The sequence below is a fragment of the Lycium ferocissimum genome, chromosome 5 (assembly GCF_029784015.1).
Source record: "Lycium ferocissimum isolate CSIRO_LF1 chromosome 5, AGI_CSIRO_Lferr_CH_V1, whole genome shotgun sequence".
NCBI lineage: Eukaryota > Viridiplantae > Streptophyta > Magnoliopsida > Solanales > Solanaceae > Lycium > Lycium ferocissimum.
Window position 1 is genome coordinate 23,480,272 of NC_081346.1, and position 17,793 is coordinate 23,498,064.

Consider the following 17,793-nt stretch of genomic DNA (forward strand, 5'->3'; position numbering starts at 1 on the left):
TCAGTTCAATATTTGGTATGAATTCATAAATATATTTCTTAATATATATTTACACTTAAAAATTACATAAAAAGAAATTATAATCTGAACTTGATAGAGTAGTTTAAATGTTGAGAACGTCTTTGAAAAATATGTAGTTAATGAAACAATTTTTTAGTTTCTCAGGCAGTAGTAATGACAAAACAAATTGTGACAAAAGTGAATATACTTCTTATATTTTTTGTATATCTTTTTTTTTTTTTTTTTTTGGGCGGTGAAAAAAATGTTAGGCAATGTTTGTTAGCATAGGGAAACATGATTAAATAAATCATGAAGCATTGAATCTTCATTTGTATTTGAGAAAATAATTAAAGTATACATTTTATAAAATAGTATTCCATTTAAACTAACAAAAGGAAAAATGTCATTTTCTCATCACGTAAATTTTATAAAGTAGCGCGAAAGTCTACTTATATTAAGAAAAGTAATTAATTTTCTTCATCTTTTCAATATAGTTTGTATAATTTAATTGAAATTGACTTCTACAAACATTAGTAAGTATAAAATTTTATTTTTATTTGTTTGGAAGTTATCTTTATTTATACGTAATCTCATTAAAATCTCAACAAAAGAATAAATATAACATAAATAGTTGATGTCTCTAGAACGATACTATTTTTCTTCTTTTTGAGAAAAAGGGTATAGTTCAAATTGGATGTTGTTAAAAAATTAAGAGACTTTATGTCATGTAATTGTTTGAAGGAAAAAAACAAAAAAAAGGTTCTAAAGTAATTAAATATTTTTATGCAATCTAAATATATGAAAAGTCTTTAATTTTTAAGAGTTTACGGAAAATATCAAACTAATCATTCAATAATTTAATGTCACAAAGAGTAAATTTAACTTTTAATTTTAGTTCGGGCCTGTGCGCCAAAACTATCAAACTAATCTTCATAATCATTTATTTGTGCATTCAGGTTCACATTGGTCGACCTTAATGCATACAAATAAATAAGGCCTTACACAGTAAAATACAAAGGAGAATTCTGCTTTTCGACGATTTGATTTCATTGTATTAGAGTAAAAGACTTAAAACGGGAGGAGACTAGAGTGTAAAAGAAAAACCCCAGAGAGAAGCGGACATAGACGGCTGTATGGGAACGTCGGTTCAGGTGACGCCACTGTGTGGAGTTTACAATGAAAATCCACTCTCTTACCTCGTCTCCATTGACGGCTTCAATTTCCTCATTGATTGTGGTTGGAATGACCAATTTGATACTTCCCTTCTCGAACCCCTTTCCAGGTTTACAAATAATTAACCATTTCACTTCAATGTATATGATTTTCCTGTTACTCAGTCCAAACAAGTGTTTTTACAGTGTAAACTCATTTGCTGGCTTGTGCATGTGATAATAGATTGCTAATTATTGTAATTTGGGATTTTTTCATCTATTTATTGTGTTTTGAGTTAGTGGTCAACAACACACCTGAATTATCACTTTTCTCGAGTTTCACACCCCCAACTATCACCATCTATGTATTAAAAAAATACCTCAACTATCAACTGTTCACTTCTTATCCTTACCTGATAGGATTTAGGGTTTTCAGGTAGGAAAAGGGGACAACGAATAGTTGAGGCGTGTTTTAATACATAGATGGTAATAGGTCGGTCCGGTACGAAAAGGGAACAGATGATAGTTGGGGTATGAAACACGAAAAAGCAATAGTTCAGGTGTGTTTTTGACCATCAACTTGTCTTTTCAACTATTCTGTGCTTAGAATATTGTGTTAATGGTCAGGGTGGCTTCAACGGTGGATGCTGTATTGCTTTCACACCCTGATACATTTCATCTTGGTGCTTTGCCCTATGCCATGAAACAACTTGGTCTTTCTGCTCCTGTTTATGCTACTGAACCAGTCTACAGGCTAGGGTTACTAACTATGCGTGATCAGTATTTCTCACGCAAGGTGAAGCTTTACTTTGGCCTTGCACTTGTTATCTGTTTATACTCCTTGTTATCTGCTTATGAGCTTTATAATCGAGCATTTCAACTGTATGTTGAGCGTCTGTCCTTGACATTATGTCGTGTTTAAATTTTTAGCTTTTCAATGAATTATGTCAAGCTATAGATTTCAAGGTGCTTAAAGATTTATGTACGCCCTACGGAGAGTTTAACTGAGGCAAAATACACAAGCTTACCAGCCAAAGTTTGAGGCTCCTGTTTGTACATTTCAAACTGTTTTCATTAAACAAGGAAAAGAGAACGAAGGAAAAAAGCAACCTTTGGCTCTTGCTGTCTTGCAATATGTTCTACTCATTGACAAAAGGATTAATTAAGTTTCTGTCTCCTTAATCATTTGCATAGTAAACTAGGAATGCAGATTGCTGTTTCAGTTACTATCTACGTGGTATTAGAGTGACCTTTGATGCTAGCCAACCCTTTCAAATTAGAGAAGAAGTAAGAACTCTGGAAATAAAATTGGTAAAATGTGACTAACCTATCAGTCACAAATATACTAACCTGAGTGTCACTTAATTTCATATCTTGTTTTCTTCTACTAATAGGGTTCAGAATTTTTGAAGGAAAAAAAGAGAGAGAAAGAAATAGAACGATGCCTCTATTGGGATTTCAGGATCTGAACAAACAATATTTGGCTGCTGAGAAACTAAACGTCCAGTGTCTGACAGGATCATTTGTGTTTCTTGTTTTTGAGTGTTTGATCGAGTAGAAGTAAGTCTATTGACACTCTCTTCTTGTGCAGCAAGTTTCAGAGTTTGATTTATTCACCTTGGATGACATTGATTCTGCATTCCAAAATGTGACCAGATTAACCTACTCTCAAAATCATTACATGTCTGGTAGGTTTCTTTTCTTGTTTAGTATGTTGCTCCACCTTTATCAAATTCTCCTCATGTCCATTTTGTGTTCTGGTTTATTATATCATGTATAATCTTGTACCATCCTTCATATTGTCAAGGAGGTAAAGTTGCCCATGACATTGATGAGTAAAAATTCAACTGCTTTTTAATAGCTTGATTGGTTGCAAGTCTTGATTACCAACTCATTTTGAAGTAGTTACAACATCTCTTAATTACTAGATGGAACTGCTGTTGTAATTGTAGGAAAAGGAGAAGGAATCGTGATTGCTCCACTGGTAGCTGGTCATCTGTTAGGAGGTACCACCTGGAGGATAACAAAAGATGGGGAGGATGTCATATACGCTGTTGACTTTAATCACCGTAAGGAAAGGTAAAACTAGAACAGTCTTGTTATCCAGTTGAAGGATTCTACTCTACTGTGATCCTAATATTATAATCTCTTCTTTTTCCTGTTAGGCATTTGAATGGGACTGTTTTAGAGTCTTTTGTCCGTCCAGCTGTTCTAATAACAGATGCCTTTAATGCTTTAAACAATCAACCTTCTAGGCGCCAAAGGGACCAAGAGTTTCTGGGTAATTATTGTGCCTTTTTATTTTGAAGAATTTTTTGGATCTCAGAATTGCTTGTCCTTCAGATTTCATTGGTTTAGGGGAACTACCGAATACACACGACACATTTCATAAATTTTACAATTATTAACTTGCGTATATAGTGGACTTTCCGATTATCATTTGATCTTTCCTTATCCCCATTCAAAACAAAAAAGATCTTTAGTTTTGAATTTGAAGAACTTTGAATCTCAGAATGTCTTGTCCTTCAGACTGCTTTGGTTTAGGGGAAGTGACAAATACACACAACACATTGTTTTACGTTTTACAATTATTAAATTGCGTATTTGGAGGACTTTCAGATCGTCATTCCAATCTTCCCTTATCCTGATTCAAAAGAAAAAAGATCCTTAGATCTTCCAGGTCATAATTTTGTTTAGGTTCTCGGTTCTTGTCTAATGTGTTTGTTTTTTTCCTATAGATGCCATAGAGAAAACTGTAAATGTTGGGGGAAATGTATTACTACCTGTTGATACTGCTGGTCGAGTTTTGGAGCTCATCTTGACATTGGAACAGGTGCATACATGAGAGTATTTCATCTTTTTCTGTCTGCAGCTTATTAACTAGTTATTCTAGTTGTTACTTTCTCAAAAAGAAAAGAAGTGATTAACCAGTTATTCTGTTTGCTGTTTTTGGTGAAAATTGCAGCACTGGGCACAAAAACAGTTATCCACTCCCATATATTTTCTGTCATATGTATCCTCAAAAACTATTGACTTTGTAAAGAGCTTCCTTGAGTGGATGAGCGATTCAATTGCAAAATCTTTTGAGCACACTCGTGACAATGCTTTTCTTTTAAGGTAAGGCTAATATACTTCACATTTTGTCAAACTCAAAGAGATTTTAGTTAATGAAAATGACTTGCTTCAATGATGATTCTCTGAGTCGGGTTTACTTTCAGTTTTCTATCATTCTTGGAGGCTACTGAACCCTGAGCGTAATATTTCCCTTAAGTTGCTCCTCTAGTTAGTTAGCAAAGAAACTTGTGTATGCCTATGCTTTAATAGCCTCGGCTCTCAAACTATTCATACCTCTGTCAAGGGATCAACCATCTACTTATCTTAAAAAGAAGAAAAATAAAAATAAATTCAAGGGATTACCCTTCTTCTTTTTTTTTTTTTTTTTAAATCACGTAAACTATAAAATATGGATTACCCTTCTATCTGATTACAATCAAGCATATTTAAAGAAGTTTGCAAAGATTTGAACTGTCTAATGACCTCCTGCGTTTTTTTTCCTTATTTGCCCTTTTTGTTTGGATATATTTTCGAATATTGCATCTGGTTCTTGGAGATCGGGATGAAAGTTTTTTCTAGGAATCATCCGTTAGACCCGGTAATGGGCAATGTTGAGAAAATCTAGTTGTGTCAGATTAAGCCTCCTTAAGGTTGATGACATGCTCTTTATTTTCTTTTCTTATTCTTCTTTTCTTTCTTGGAGTGGGTCTACAATTCTGGATAATATGCTCCATTTTGGAAGGTGACTGTGGCATCATAATAACCTTTTATTGATTGTCTTGCTTTCACATATGACACTATAGCCAAAATGTTGGTACTTCTATTAAGTCAAGTGGTGATATGTCAAATATTGCTCAACAAGATGGAAAGTAGTGCGATAAAGTCCACGTATTGTACCCGCAAGGGTGGCTCAGTTGGTTGAGCATGGGGCTTTCATAATGGAAGTCTCAGGTTCGAAACCCCCTGCCTACGACAGCAGGGGATTTGCTTTCTGGGTCGAGCTCATTGCACGGGGATTGCCTAGTGCGGGTTACCTCTTCTGTGTGGTTTGCGAGCTATTATACAGGAGCTGGGTTTACCCTGTGCGCACCCAAAGGGTAGCGGCTGCGGGTTCCCATGTTATCAAAAAAAAAAAAAAAAAAAAAAAGTCCAAGTATTGTTATCGCCTTTTCCTTTTTTTCCCTTCAAATGACATTCCTCTAACTCACATTTGTCATAGTCAGCAAGAATTGTGTTACTTAATGTTTTCTATCTTTCTATATTTATATGCTTACTAGTTTATGGACACATGCGTTGCATGTGCATCTCTTGTTAGAGTATGAAGCTCCAAAATAAAATGTTAACCTACTTGTTTATGAAGGATAATTTATTTATTAATTGAAGGGTATTATAGTCACTCAACTTTATGGGGTTGTTTGGTCTATCAATATTTCGATTTCGCTCTCCCCTCTTTTAGAATAGTATTGGTTACAAGTCTAATGGAGGGTTTACAACATATGCAGGAAAATTAAGCTCGTGACCAATAAGAGTGATCTTGAAGAAGCTCCTGGGCCGAAGGTTCACTTCACTGCATCTTTAGTAAATGAGTAATCATCTTTATGTGTTCTCAGTTGATCTGTATGCGATGTGTAGGTTGTTATGGCTTCCATGGCTAGTTTAGAAGCTGGATTTTCGCATGACCTCTTTGTTGAGTGGGCTGCTGATCCAAAGAATCTTGTTATGTTCACCGAGCGAGGGCAGGTGAGCTTGTAGTCCGATAAATTAATCCTGTTTCAAGATTTGGACGGTAACCAATATTATTTTATGCTAATTTAGAGTTAGACATGTCGGTTTCACCCCTTTTGAGGTCCAAAGATACTCGTCCGTCAGAATATCTTTATTACTTGTAGATGCATGAATATTCCTATGTGTAATTTGGGTGGATGTTATAGTGCCACGGTTTGTTAAGATAGTAATAGTTTGTTCCGTAGCGACAGCTCAATTCATTGTTGGAAGTGCTTTCACCTTGCCTTGCTTTTGTTCAACTTGCTTGAAATAAAGAAAACAGCCATTTGTACTGATAAACACTTTAATTATCATCATACAGAGCTTCTTACTTTGTGGAAATTGTATCTTGCTTCTATTTATATCTTCAATTTAAGTATGCTTATGTTTCTTCTGATGCCTTTGACTTGAATATAGTTTGGCACATTGGCACGTATACTTCAGTCAGATCCACCTCCTAAAGCTGTTAAAGTTACTATGTCACGGAGAATTCCCTTGGTTGGTGAGGAGTTGGCTGCTTATGAGGAGGAGCAGAATAGGATAAAAAGGGAAGAAGCTCTCAAAGCTACACTCGTTAAAGAGGAGGAATCAAAAGCGTCTGTTGGGGCCGAAGTCGTCATGAGTGACCCCATGGTCGTTGATACCAATGTTACACTTCCTTCCTCCAATGGTATAGTACAATTTGCTGATATGTGAAGGAAAACATCCTACATCTGGCACAAAGCACATTGTGTCATCATACTTGAAAGAATATAAAATCTTTTAAAATGGATATTCTTTTCTTTGAACATTTCAACCCCCCACCCAAAAAAAAAAAAAAAAAAGAAGAACCATACAGGCTGAATGCATCATTGGAGTTCCTTACTTTTTGGGTGTACAATCCTATCATTAACAGGTTTGAACCTCTTCACACTTATCATCCCTTTCATGTCTATCTCTACAAATTGCTAATCCTAGACTTCAGTTCCTCTCTCTCTGCCCCCCCTCTCTGTGCTTTTGAATTCCTTGTGTGGGTCCTGCTTTATTGAACCTGCTTGAGCCCCAGCCTTTTCCACTTCACTATTCGTCCAATCCTCTATCTGAACACTCTTCTGAACCTTGACTCTCACTATTACTTTGGTTGCATAAATCCTCATGACACATGTGGATGAACAAAATATTTGTTAGCTGATTACTGCTGGCTGTGTATCACTTTCGAATCTGGCCGTATATTGCCGGTTAAGATTTACCTGAATTAAGTTTGGTTGGGTGCTGGTTGAACCTACAAATTAAAAATAGTGAAGGGAGATTTGTGAAATGCTAAGCAAATAACAGGCACACTTAGCTCAACTTTATATTGAAGAGAGAATCTAAATATATTTTTTCAAAGGAAAGAGAATTGGCTACCATAATATAAACAAGTAAGCGCACAACTTATTGACTTTCCACGCACGGACTTCTTTTTAGCACTTTTTGATGTTTAAGTTAATCATAGGTCTTATCATATTTACAGCTGCCGGTCTGCACAGTGGTGCTTTCAAGGACGTGTTGATTGATGGATTTGTTCCACCATCATCTAGCGTAGCCCCAATGTTCCCTTTCTATGATAACACCTCTGAGTGGGATGACTTTGGTGAGGTCATCAATCCAGATGATTATGTGGTCAAAGATGACAACATGGAGCAGTCGTCAATGCATGTGAGTTACAGTTGGTCGTATGTGCCTTCAATTGAGCAGTGGAATAGTTATCTGCTTGTTTCAGTATCGCCTTTGTGTGTTTGGTTGTTCAATGCAGATAATTTAACTAATCCATTCTGAGTCAAGAATAGTGAACTTTGTGTCATTTTGCTGAAGATTGTTCAAATGTATTCATGCACATTAACCTACCTTTATCAAAAAAAAAAAAAAAAAAAATTAGTGGTGGCTTGAGTACTTTCTGAACTAGAATTTCTCATATACCTGAACTTTTATTTATGTCATAGCTCATGTAGGGTGCTACAATTATTTCCATATGGCTTAAAATCAGTTTTGGGGTTAATAAGTGTAACCATGATCTGACATATGTCATACAGGGTCATTGGTTAGTGGGATTATAAAATATAATCTTTGCATAATGTATGCATAGCGGTTGGCTGTATAAGAAAAAGTAATTGCTGCAAATTTTTATGCAATGTTTGGTCGTTTATACTGACGGCAAGTTATGCAGGAATCTATGTATTATTTTATGCGATAGAATATGGAATAAGAATGGAAAAGGGCCAAATATACCCCTGTACTATCGAATAAGGGCCAAATACACCCCTCGTTATATTTTGGGTTCAAATATGCCCCTAATGTTATACTTTTGAGTCCAAATATACCCCTCCACCGTTAAAGTTGACTAAAGTGGAGCCCAATCCCACATGGCATTAATATTTTAATAAAGTGAATACCATGGCATGCCACCTCACTAACCAAACCCAATTTTATTCCACACCCCTTCCCCCTTATAGCACCTCCCCCTCCACCATTGCTACCCATTATGCCCACCATTGGTGCTGATTGCCACTGTCACCGGCTACGTTTGCCGGCAGCTAACATTCTCAGCTTCACACGAATTAGGTTTCCGTCAGAAAAAACATAATTTCTCTATCAAAAAACTGTGCAGAGAAAGAAGATAACAACAGGAGAGATTTTCTTCATCTGAATTTCAAGTGGAAAATTGGTAATTATATATATATATATATTTTTTTTTTTTCCCCTTCTGAAAAGTGGGAAAAGGAAAAATCTCAGTGAGCGTCGATACAACCCAAAGCAACAGATGGTATTTTCTTCATTCAGTGGTGGGCATAATGGGTAGCAATGGTGGAGGGGAAGTGCGGTGGGGTTGGTTAGTGAGGTGGCATGCCGCATGGTATTCACTTTATTAAAATATTAATGCCATGTGGGATTGGGCTCCACATTAGCCAACGTTAACAGTGGAGGGGTATATTTGGACCCAAAGTATAACGTTAGGGGTATATTTGAACCCAAAGTCTAACGAGGGGTATATTTGGCCCTTATTCGATGGTACAGGGGTATATTTGGCCCTTTTCCGGAATATGTATATTAGTATTACGGGCATTTAAGCATATTAAAGAAAAATATGCTCGTAGAGTAAGTAATCCTTGCGTAACAACCTCTACATGATTTACCTCAGTTGATAAATTTCTTGATCAAAAAAAATCTCTACATGATTAATCATCGCTCAGCAATCCCTATATCATTAATCACCGCATTATAATCTCTTCATTTTTGTTCACTGCATAAACAATCCCTCCATGATAATTCCTGCATATAGCATGTAAACCAAACCACGCCTAAGTTTCTTATGGAAAGAAACAGTGATTTGGCTGTTAATCATTATGCTACTTGGCCACCAACCGAAAAACAAATCATTATGCTACTTGGACATGGAGCTTGTAGTAGAATAATTTACGTGTAAAAGTTTTAGCTTTCACATACAAATGGTTTCCATGAAGCTCACTCTTTCAAAAGTTTACACGTCTTCGACTATATGTCATGGACATCCATGGTATACACATTTGGGGATTTTAAACTTTTTTCCTGCTAATCAATCCAATGGCTATCTCCACGTGTATCATTTATGTCTTGCGATAAATGGAGAGTACTAGCGAAAGATAGGACACAATGTAAGAGAAATATCTATATAGATGATATCAATTAGTCGGGAATATGTTTTAGTCATGTTAGTACATTTATTTTGGTTCCTATGCCTTATAGGAGCTTAGCCCTATCTGAGATTTTTATGCCAGTAGAAAATATAGAGAACTTCTAGGATGTTTTATTTCTATTTTTATTTTGTATAATGTCGGCCTGAGATAAATCAAAATGGGAAAATATGGTCAGCAAGATGAGTCGACGTCAGAAGTATGAAAGAGCTGAAGTGATTATTAAAGAATTAGGCCTGGAAAGGTATGTGAGCTACCTTTGACTGAGGTGTACCTATTGTTGATAAGTAGAGAGTACTAGGAAGAAATAAAAGAGATGCACTAGGGAACTAGATTTGTAAATTGATTTTTCCTCTTTTGGAGAAGAATGAATCCACAGAATAGCTAATAGCATAAAAATAGACCAGTAATTGCTTTCTTTCTTGTAAAGAAGAATGAAGGTCTCTTTCTTAAGTTAGAAGACGAAGGAGAAGATGCATTGTATGCGATGTTGCTCCACTAGCACTTATGTGGACCGTATGGAGCAGTGTTGTCAAGGCGCGCTTAAGCCTTGAAGCGAGGCTCAAACCATGTTGAGTGCTTCGCCTCGCTTTATGTGCACTTCAGTGTCATCATCAAGGCTCTAAGACATACTTTTCCTTGCCAATGAGCCTCTCTTGAAGGGGTGGCACTAGATAATTCATATTTCACTTTATCGTAATTCTTTGACAATTCCTTTGTTCATATGACTGTTATTTATGCTTATTATTATTAGTCTTGGACTAAACATATATAGATTTGTATTTTGCACCATTGCGCCTTTTTTCATTAAAGCCCACACTTTATTTGTGCTTTGGGCTTAAAGCCCCAGCTGACCTTAGAGTTATTTTGGCGCTTTTCGCTTTTGATAACACTGGTATGGAGAGAGAAATAGGAGAGTTTTTGATGGAATAGAGAAGGATGTTGTACACTTCAGGAATAACCTCGTATCCCTTATTTCCTTTTGGTGTACCCACGAGGTCCCAATAGGTATTGAAGATTGAATGTCGTTCCTGGAAAACCATATCTTTTTGTGAAGTTTTCTACCCTTTGGTATACTCCTTTTATACGGGTATCCTTTTTGCCCAATGTTAATAATATTTTATTACTTGATAAAAAAAAGGTAATTGAAACTTAATAGCATGGGCTGACAGCTCAAGAATTCATGGACATGTTCCTTATTAGGTGGTAAAATTTTCATCTCTCTACCACATCGTGAGCATCCTGCTGCCTTTCCCTCCATCCAACTAGCGAAAGTTTTCCGGTTAATTGTTTGGTTAGTTCCTTGACTTTGATGGATAATCATTCGATGTCTTTCTAATCTTCTGCTAGGTTGATGGAGATCTAAACGGAAAACTTGATGAAGGATCAGCTAACCTAATCCCTGATACAACACCCTCAAAGGTCGTATCATCCGAGTTAACAGTAAGTCTCAGTTTGCTTCTTGATCTCTTTTTTAACCACATCAGACTCTAGCTAAAGGCTTGAAGCTGAATTTACTGGAAAGCCTACTTTAACGTATCAGAGCTTAGAATCTTAACTACAATGCAGTGACTAAACAGTGTCTTCAAAATGAACAATTGACATTAGAATAGATCCATCCAATTTTTTTATCATGCTAGAGCAGGCCCGTTATTTTACTTTTTTGTTTCCTTCTTATCAAAGACAAAAAACCATGAGATGCAGTGCATTCTATTATATATAAGTGGCTAAGGAGGACTAACACCGCATCAAATGCTTGTACCAAAAGTTTTACAAATTGTACACGCAATGAATGCTTGTACCAAAAGCTATATAATTTGTACACTTTACCCAACTACTTTTTTATCCCACGTGGACATATCTCATAGTACGTATAGACGTATGCACTTCAATTTTAATTTCCCGACACATTTATTTTCTCCGTGCACTTTTACTTGTTCACTTATGACTTTTCACGTTCTTGCTGAATATTTATTCTCTTCTCATGTATAGACTTATGCAGTCAATTTTAATTCTCCTACACAAATTTATTTCCTCCGCGCACTTTTACTTGTTCACTTTTGACTTTTCACGCTCTTTAAGAATTAATAAATCCCACGTGGATATACGTCATAGTACTACATATTTATTATACGTATGCACTTTAATTTTATTTCTCCGACACATTTATTTCCTCCGTGCACTTTTACTTGTTCACTTTTGACTTTTCACATTCTTGCTGAATATTTATTCTCTTCTCATGTATATATGTATGCACTTCAATTTTAATTCTCCGTCACATATTTATTTTCTCCGTGCACTTTTGCTTGTCCATTTTTGACTTTTCACGTTCTATAAGAATTAATAAATAAAGTACTCCCTCCGTGCCATACTACTTGACTTTTTACGTTCTTTAAGAATTAATAAATAAAGTAATCCCTTCGTCTCTTATTACTTGGCCACATTAAACGCCCAAGGTGGACAAACACAAAGAACAATAAGTTGCACAAAAAGCAACTGAAATTGTACGCTAAGTAGGGACTAACATGTATACATTTCAGAAGTTGAACATTAATTCTATCTCTTGTTTGTTTACTTTTTAAGTCCTCACAGGTCCGCACTGTCTTAATTGTCCTTTCATTTCCTTCATGGCATATATTCCCTCTGTCTCAATTTAAGTGTCTATGTTTGACTAGACATGGAGTTAAGAAATAAAAATAGACTTTCAAATCTTGTGGTTCTAAATTAAAAATGTGTATAATATAATAAAATATTCTTTGAATCTTGTGATTATAAATTTGACTTGTAGGATATTTGAATTGTCAACTTACTAAATATAAAAAGAAGCGGACATAATCAAAATAAGATATTTTTTTTTTTTTTGTTTTTAACAACAAACGCTCAAGTGGACGAACACAAAGAATAATAAGTTGTACGAAAAGCAACTGAAATTGTACTCTAAACCGGAAATAACATGTGTACATTTCAGAAGTTTAACATTAATACTACCTCTTGTGTGTTTACTTTTTAAGTCTCCACGTGTCCGCAGTGTCTCAATTATCCTTTCATTTCCTTCATTTGGCATATACTCCCTCTGTCTCAATTTAAGTGTCTACCTTTGACCAGACACGAAGTTCAAGAAATAAAGATAAACTTTTGAATCTTGTGGTTCTAAATTAAAAATGCGTATAATATATAAAATATCCTTTGAATCTTGTGATTATAAACTTGACACGTAGGATATTTGAATTGTCAACTTACTAAATATAAAAAGAGGCGGACATAACCAAAGTAAGACAAATTTTAACAACAATTGACAAATTACGGGGAAAAATAAGAGGAAAAGAAAAAAAAATATGGAGACTCACTATGGAGAATCACAGTACACTTTGCAAAATATACAAACCATAAAGACTAACTAAATTGAGTAACCAAATTAATCATGTTGGCCCCGTGCATCGCACGGGCATAGTTTGCTAGTCCTTTTCAAAATGAACAGATGACAATAGAATAGAGCAATCAAAGTTTGTGCCATGCTAGAATATACCTATTATTTTTCTTTTTATTTCTTTCTTATCAAAGCTTCATGCACTTGATGCTCTGCTGAGTATTGTGTTTTTCAGAAATTACTTCAGGGCTGTGATGGTTTTGAGATGAGAAGCAAAAGATGATGTTATTTGTGGAATATCTTGTTGAACAATTAGTTACTCCCTGTCCCAAATTTTTGGGCTCTAGTACTGGTTGGAGAATCAAACGTTTTTCGTTGACTGAGATTTTTTAAATGCTTTTAAAGTTTTATCACTATGAAAATTGCGATTTACAGTACTTTTATGTGAATATGTGAATTTTATTTTAAAGATAGAGAGAAATCGATATCCTAATTCAGATCCTATCTTAGATAGGTTGACACTCATACTTCAAACCCTGGCATTCTTTTTGACGGAATAGGACGGAGGGAGTATATGATTAGATCCTAGCTGGAAGTCATTTTGACTGTAAATCGATGCATCTTCGAACTGTCTGAATCTGAATTCACTCTTTACTTACAAAATTGGCTCTTAAAAAATGTTGCTTCAGTTGTTGAAATGTTAAATGTATCTACTATTGAGGTGTGTTCCAGATATTCTGAAGCTCTAGTATTGATGATCCATCCTTTGTGGTGTCACAAAGACACAGATATACCCATTACTCATTAACCTTAAATAGAAGTCCCATTTAAACAAACCGCCTCACCAGTCACCACCCATCTCAAAAGAGTTGGAGCAGATCGTGTTTTGATTGTCTAGTTTACCCTCAGCAAGAGACAAACATGACATTGCTTATAGTACTCATGCTATAGCTTCAAGTTGGATGGTGTGCTGCTATCTTTCTGTTTTTTTTCAGTTTTATTTTAATTTTTTTTTTTCTGATTGCACTTGCTCATCAGCAAACATTCAAGATGTTAATTACTGAATATTCTGATTAGCATCCTTATAATATGTTTTGCTTCCGATTTCCTTGCTCCCTTTTTTCCTTTCACAGGTCCAAGTCAAGTGTTCCTTGTTGTACATGGACTTCGAAGGTCGCTCTGATGGCCGTTCAATCAAATCAATTCTTGCTCATGTTACGCCCTTAAAGCTTGTATGGAAGTTCTTTCTTTAACTGATATTACTAAGTATGTGGACTTAATATAAAAGGAAATCACGTTTTCTTTCACGCACCATCATTGCATAAGTTGCTATTATCAGTAATAACACAATGCTTCTTGTGTGTTTTACAAGCTGTTGACAGTTCCCTCTCTTGTATGAAGTGCCTTTCATTTTTCTGTTGTATTTACTATTAATTACCAAATTTGCATCTATGACATATACTCACACGCTTTCACATTTTACTAAATCGACAAGTATTCAAAGGAAAAAAAAAAAAAAATATTCCTCATGCATGGACTGAATTCATTCTTGGCATAGTTGGATAATAGGGGCTTTCTTCTAGCCTGAAGAAAGAATCTCCCATAAAGTGATCTGAAATATTTTGGTCATTTGATGGGTTTTCTTAAAATAATAGGATATTGCATCTTTATACCTGTGTGACCAGAGAATGCCTTGTCTTTAGTAAAATGGAGGGCTCTATAGCTTCATCCTAATTAGTTAATTTTTTATTTCTTAGCCGAAATACTTGTCACTAACAACTTTGGCAAAGGATTTTGTTGGACACTATTAAACTACCTCAGAAGAAAATTATGTTTTTCCCCCAACCCCCGCTTTGCCACCTTAAGAGAAAAACGAGAAGCATTTATATCCTCCCTTCCCGGTGAGTCAACTGACCTTGCTGGCCTTTGTTCTTTATCTGCTGAGGGAAGTGGAATGCCAAAAGAAAGAAGACCTATAACTCACATATATTGGGTGTTCATCGATATTGACCAAGCTAATTTCATTTTTCCCACACAAGATGTGCTTCACTGGTTCTATATCATGTTTTAAAATTTGTAGTTTGTTTGGTAAGATTAAAAATGCCAGTTGTTATTAATTTCCACCTCAGTGCCACTCATAGCTACTTCTACTTAAAGAAGCAAAGAAAATCTTTTTCACCAGTGTTGTATTTGGAAGCAAGTTGAGTCGAAGTTTTTGAAAGTCTCAAATAATTTATTTAAATTTCCTACAAAGACTTTGATTTAGCTTTTTGCTCTTTCAAAGCTGAAATGATGACTGATGTCAGTGATCCTTAGTCTGAAACTTATTGGAAATGAGGGATACAATTGTGGAAGCAACGGTAATAGCGTCTGCAGGGGCTAATTGAACCCGTCCCGTCCTCCATTTGAAAAAGAAAAAAAATATTGGAAAAAAAGTGACGCATCAAATTATGATAAGGGCCTCTTAGTAGGATTACTGTGTAGTTCACAATGCACAATAGATTAATGAGTTTTATCTTTCACTATCAAGGATCAGTTAGTTCATGCTGACGACACCTTTTCCTGGTTCAGTATTTCCTAGTTGAAGTTGGTAATTTCTTATAGAAGACTAATAGCAGCAGATAAATGGCCATTTGGATACTCATTTTTAGATCTTTCTGCTTTTGACGCACCCATATGATATTCATTACCTGAACTTTCTGCCTGTTTCTCTATAAATCATACTATCCATGCCCTACGTTTCTTCTTCAACAGTGTGAATCCATTAGTTCTTGCATTTCAACTAGTTGACATGTTGTAGCTATTCTGTTTTATAGGTCTTGGTGCATGGATCAGCTGAAGCCACTGAGCATTTGAAGCAACATTGTCTGAAACATGTTTGTCCGCATGTATATGCTCCCCAGTTGGAAGAAACAATTGATGTGACTTCAGATTTGTGTGCTTATAAGGTTAGTCTACTTGCTTTATATATGCCTTTTGTGGTTTATACCTTTGTAAATAAAATTACTGGTATAACATCCTTGGTATATGTTTGCTTCCATGATAGGTCCAACTTTCTGAGAAGTTAATGAGCCAAATTCTTTTTAAGAAGGTAAGCTGGATATATTATGTCTACGACATCAATAAATGATTCATTTACAGAACTTTTGCCACTATGCATGAAGTAAGAAAATGGGCATAGATATTTCATGTGGTTGTACTAAAAGCTTTGGTGTGTAAGACTTTATGCCCCATATGCTCTGGAAATTGCGTGCAAAGGCTAATCTTACTTGATCAGTATTGCGGTCTGTGTTTTCCCTTTGTCCTTTGCTTAATCATGTTTACATTTGTAATTATAGCTTGGAGACTACGAAATAGCATGGGTTGATGCTGAAGTGGGGAAGACAGAAAGTGACATGTTCTCTTTACTTCCTCTTTCCGGACCTGCTCCACCACATAAAACAGTTCTCGTCGGAGATATAAAAATGTCTGATTTCAAGCAATTTCTAGCCAGCAAGGGTGTCCAGGTCTTTTTGTTTTTCTTCTCTTTCTTTTTTCTTTTATGTTATCTTTCTACTAATAATCATGTTTTGGCTTTAGGTTAGCAAATTGCTGACACCAACAAATTTCATTTTCAGGTAGAATTTGGTGGCTGGGCTTTACGTTGCGGGGAGTATGTGACCATTCGCAAAGTTGGTGATGCTAGTCAAAAGGTGGCCATTTTGATAATACCTCAAATCTTTTTCATATTACTAGCAAAATTACGCCTTTCAGAGCCTTTTTCTTGATTTCATTATGGGAACTTCTGTGGATAATTTCTTGTAGGTTGGAGGTGCTGCGATTCAGCAAATCGTGCTTGAAGGCCCATTATCTGAAGAGTACTATAAAATTCGAGAGTACCTATATTCACATTTTTATTCCCTCTAATCTGAAGAGCAGAGTAACTCTTTGTATTTGTACCATAATGTAGATGTGGCTATTTTCCTATTAGTAGTTTGTAACTATATTCTATTTGGTTTTGGAAAGTTCATAATTATTGGAGTAGTATATCCTGCCGGCAATGTTGGCTGTTGAATTTACGCTAAATGGCAATCCTGAAAGAAAATTTTGGACTACTCACTGCTTGGCAAATGAGGAATTCCGAATCTGGATGTATTTCTAGAATAGAAAAACAGAGCTGAATTTAGAACGTTCGACCAAGATATTGACCAAAGACAAAAAGAGGGGATTAATTATAAGGCAAAATACATCAAAACCCCCGGAACTATACCCGAAAAGTCGATATCACACTTAAACTATCCTGACGACCCATTACACACCTGAACATTTAAAAACTGAATTTATTACCACCCTACACGCTTATGTGGCATAAATTATAAAAATAATTAAAAAAGAAGCGCGTGTATTAATCTCCTTTTAACAGTTTCAGATTTAATCTCCTTGTATTCTCTCTCTCTGTCACTATGTCAATCTCCTTCCTTTCTTCTTCATCTTTTTCTTTAATTTTTCAGATTTGCAGCTTCATTCCCTTTTTCTCCTTTATTCAGTTTCTTAGACATATTTTAATTACTTTTGTAGTTTTGTTTCTAAACTTCTAGATATTATAATACAAGTTGAAATGATGTAAAACAGAATAAAACAACTTCATCGACCAAATCGAGTTCTTGAAGTTAAAATGGAAGCTTCATTGTTTTTGCAGAAAAGAGAAGCTATAGTTTTTGGTGAAGTATGGTGCTTTGTTTTGTGAAAAGCAGGTGAGCTTTGTGTAATTGTTTTCCTTTTTTTTTTT

At 35.4% G+C, this 17,793-nt stretch overlaps 1 protein-coding gene across 1 annotated transcript; it reads left to right on the forward strand.

The window, feature by feature from the left end:
- The first annotated feature begins 1,098 nt into the window (after positions 1–1,098).
- LOC132056552 (cleavage and polyadenylation specificity factor subunit 2) lies at positions 1,099–17,123 on the forward strand. Its single transcript, XM_059448814.1, has 18 exons — positions 1,099–1,282; positions 1,779–1,947; positions 2,743–2,839; positions 3,104–3,230; positions 3,317–3,432; positions 3,890–3,984; positions 4,117–4,268; positions 5,708–5,762; positions 5,838–5,945; positions 6,387–6,639; positions 7,462–7,646; positions 11,009–11,101; positions 14,159–14,257; positions 15,842–15,973; positions 16,072–16,116; positions 16,364–16,531; positions 16,643–16,717; positions 16,830–17,123. Exons 1-18 carry the CDS (start codon positions 1,134–1,136, stop codon positions 16,929–16,931), a joined length of 2,220 nt encoding a protein of 739 aa, XP_059304797.1. The 5' UTR covers positions 1,099–1,133; the 3' UTR covers positions 16,932–17,123.
- Positions 17,124–17,793: the final 670 nt, after the last annotated feature.

Excerpts from the sequence above, each read along its gene's own strand:
- LOC132056552 (XM_059448814.1), top strand. The coding sequence starts at position 1,134 with ATGGGAACGTCGGTTCAGGTGACGCCACTGTGTGGAGTTTACAATGAA. Across the intron at positions 1,948-2,742 it reads ATCAGTATTTCTCACGCAAG|CAAGTTTCAGAGTTTGATTT; the intron begins GTGAAGCTTTAC and ends CTTCTTGTGCAG. Across the intron at positions 5,946-6,386 it reads TGTTCACCGAGCGAGGGCAG|TTTGGCACATTGGCACGTAT; the intron begins GTGAGCTTGTAG and ends ACTTGAATATAG.